This window comes from Lampris incognitus, chromosome 20 (assembly GCF_029633865.1).
Source record: "Lampris incognitus isolate fLamInc1 chromosome 20, fLamInc1.hap2, whole genome shotgun sequence".
Classification (NCBI taxonomy): Eukaryota; Metazoa; Chordata; class Actinopteri; order Lampriformes; family Lampridae; genus Lampris; species Lampris incognitus.
The window spans coordinates 2,219,466-2,221,965 of NC_079230.1; the positions used below are offsets into that span (position 1 = coordinate 2,219,466).

Below are 2,500 nucleotides of genomic sequence, written 5' to 3' on the forward strand. Positions count from 1 at the left end.
CTCAAAGTAAACATCACATCTGTGGTGCTCTTTCCTGCCATGAAACCATACTGCTGCTGCTGATCATCACCTCTCCTCCTCTTAACCTAGCTTCTATTACTCTTTCCCAAATCTTCATGCTGTGGCTGATCAACTTTATACCTCTGTAGTTGCTACAGTTCTGCACATCACCCTTGTTCTTGAAAATCGGTACCAGTATGCTTCTTCTCCACTCCTCAGGCATCCTCTCACTTTCCAGGATTGTGTTAAACAATCTAGTTAAAAACCCCACTGCCATCTCTCCTAAACACCTCCATGCCTCCACAGGTATGTCATCAGGACCAACTGCCTTTCCACTCTTCATCCTCTTCATAGCTGCCCTCACTTCCTCCTTGCTAATCCACTGAACTTCCTGATTCACTATCCCTACATCATCCAACCTTATCTCTCTCTCTCATTTTCTTCATTCATCAGCCCCTCAAAGTACTCCTTCCACCTTCTCAACACACTCTCCTCGCTTGTCAGCACATTCCCATCTCTATCCTTCATCACCCTAACCTGCTGCACATCCTTCCCAGCTTGGTCCCTCTGTCTAGCCAATCAGTACAAGTCCTTTTCTCCTTCCTTAGTGTCAGACCTCTCATACAACTCACCATACGCCTTTTCCTTTGCCTTTGCCACCTCTCTCTTTGCCTTATGCTGCATCTCCTTGTACTCCTGCCTCCTTTCTTCATCTCTCTGACTATCCCACTTCTTCTTTGCCAACCTCTTCCTCTGTATACTTTGCTGTACTTCCTCCTTCCACCACCAAGTCTCCTTGTCTTCCTTCCTCTGTCCTGATGACACCCCAAGTACCTTCCTAGCTGTCTCCCTCACTATTTCTGCAGTGGTTGTCCAGCCATCTGGCAACTCTTCACTACCACCCAGTACCTGTCTTACCTCCTGCCTGAACTCCACACAACAGTCTTCCTTCTTCAACTTCCACCGTTTGATCTTCGGCTGTGTCTTCACTCACTTCCTCTTCTTGGTCTCCAAAGTCATCCTACAGACCACCATCCGATGCTGCCTAGCTACGTTCTCCCCTGTCACCACCTTGCAGTCTCCAATCCCTTTTAGATGGTGCCTCCTACATAAGATATAGTCCACCTGTGTGCACTTTCCTCCACTCTTGTACGTCACCCTGTGTTCCTCCCTCTTCTTGAAATATGTATTCACCACAGCCATTTCCATCCTTTTCGCAAAATCCACCACCATCTGTACTTCCACATGTCTCTCCTTGACACCATACCTACCATGGATGTATTATAGTAGAACTGGATACAGCACCGCCGCTCAGCCTTGCAGCCATTTTCCAGTGGTCACTCGCGGTATTGCAGCAAAAAATCCCCTGAGGCCCAGAAAACATTTTCCCCATAGACCACCATTGTAAAAGAGAAGCCTGTAAAACTGTTGACAGACACCAGCAGCTATAATTATGGTCAGTTATTACTCCTAGTATTGTATATTTTTAAGCCATGGGGTTTTAATCTTTCTAAAAAATTTCAAAAGCCCAGAAGAATCTTTTTTTCTGCATGACGGAACAGCTGTGTACGAGCTGTTCTCACAGCCTAGAGGCATGATGGGAGTAACGCTACTGCGCATATTCAGTGGGCCCCATGTACCCGGAAGTAGCCTGGAAGCCAGGTGAGCACCAGGTGAGCATTTCTCATAGGAATGAACAGGCACCATTTTTAGATCCGGTATCCAGTTCTACTATAATACATCCATGATACCTGCCCATCACCTCCTCATCACCTCTGTTCCCTCCACCAACATGCCCATTGAATTCTGCTGCAATCACCACTCTCTCCTCCTTGCCTAATTGCCTCCTGACCTAATGCTGCCTCAATATTAACTCACACACACACATACACACACATGTGAATGTGCAGACACACCCACACATGAGTCGTACCTGCGGTCCATAGCGTAGGGGGTCTGATTGACCCACTCCCATTTCCCCGTCCTCTCGTCTGTCAGACCGATCCAGTAGAAGGTTGGCATTGTTCTGTCAGTGACAAAAGTCTGTAAGACAGAGTGACAGACAGACAGAAGAGAGGGGACAACAGACAAACCCAGGAGATTTAGAGGGACAGTGAGACAGACTGACTAAACCTTTAAGATGAGCCTCCTTATTGTATCATGGTTTCTTTATCTTTTACTCTCTCTGACTCAGATGAGTCAAAGAGTCAGAGGACATCAATCTTCAATTCTGATACAGGCAGAAACACACACACACACACACACACACACACACAGTCAGTCTCACCCATTCTTCGGCTGTTTTGAGGATGACCAGGTGACCTCCCTGCCCAGAGCACCAGTCTCTGGCATCGTCCCACGATCGAACATCTTTAGAGAAGTGATAACAACTGGAACCAAACAACTCCCAATGCAGAGGGCAACAATCATGACTTCCTGTCCCTACACACACACACACACACACACACACACACACACACACACATCAATACATAGACAG

General features: G+C 47.0%; 1 protein-coding gene across 2 annotated transcripts in view; it reads right to left on the bottom strand.

The window, feature by feature from the left end:
- Positions 1-2,500, bottom strand: part of asgr1a (asialoglycoprotein receptor 1a) — a 21,964-nt gene that overhangs the window by 5,136 nt on the left and 14,328 nt on the right. For both annotated transcript variants that reach the window (XM_056300720.1, XM_056300718.1), the window contains 2 exons: positions 2,288-2,442; positions 1,934-2,043 (listed from right to left, as the gene is read on the bottom strand). In XM_056300720.1, the coding sequence (XP_056156695.1) occupies positions 1,934-2,043; positions 2,288-2,442 (265 nt within the window). The remainder of the gene's footprint in view (positions 1-1,933; positions 2,044-2,287; positions 2,443-2,500) is intronic.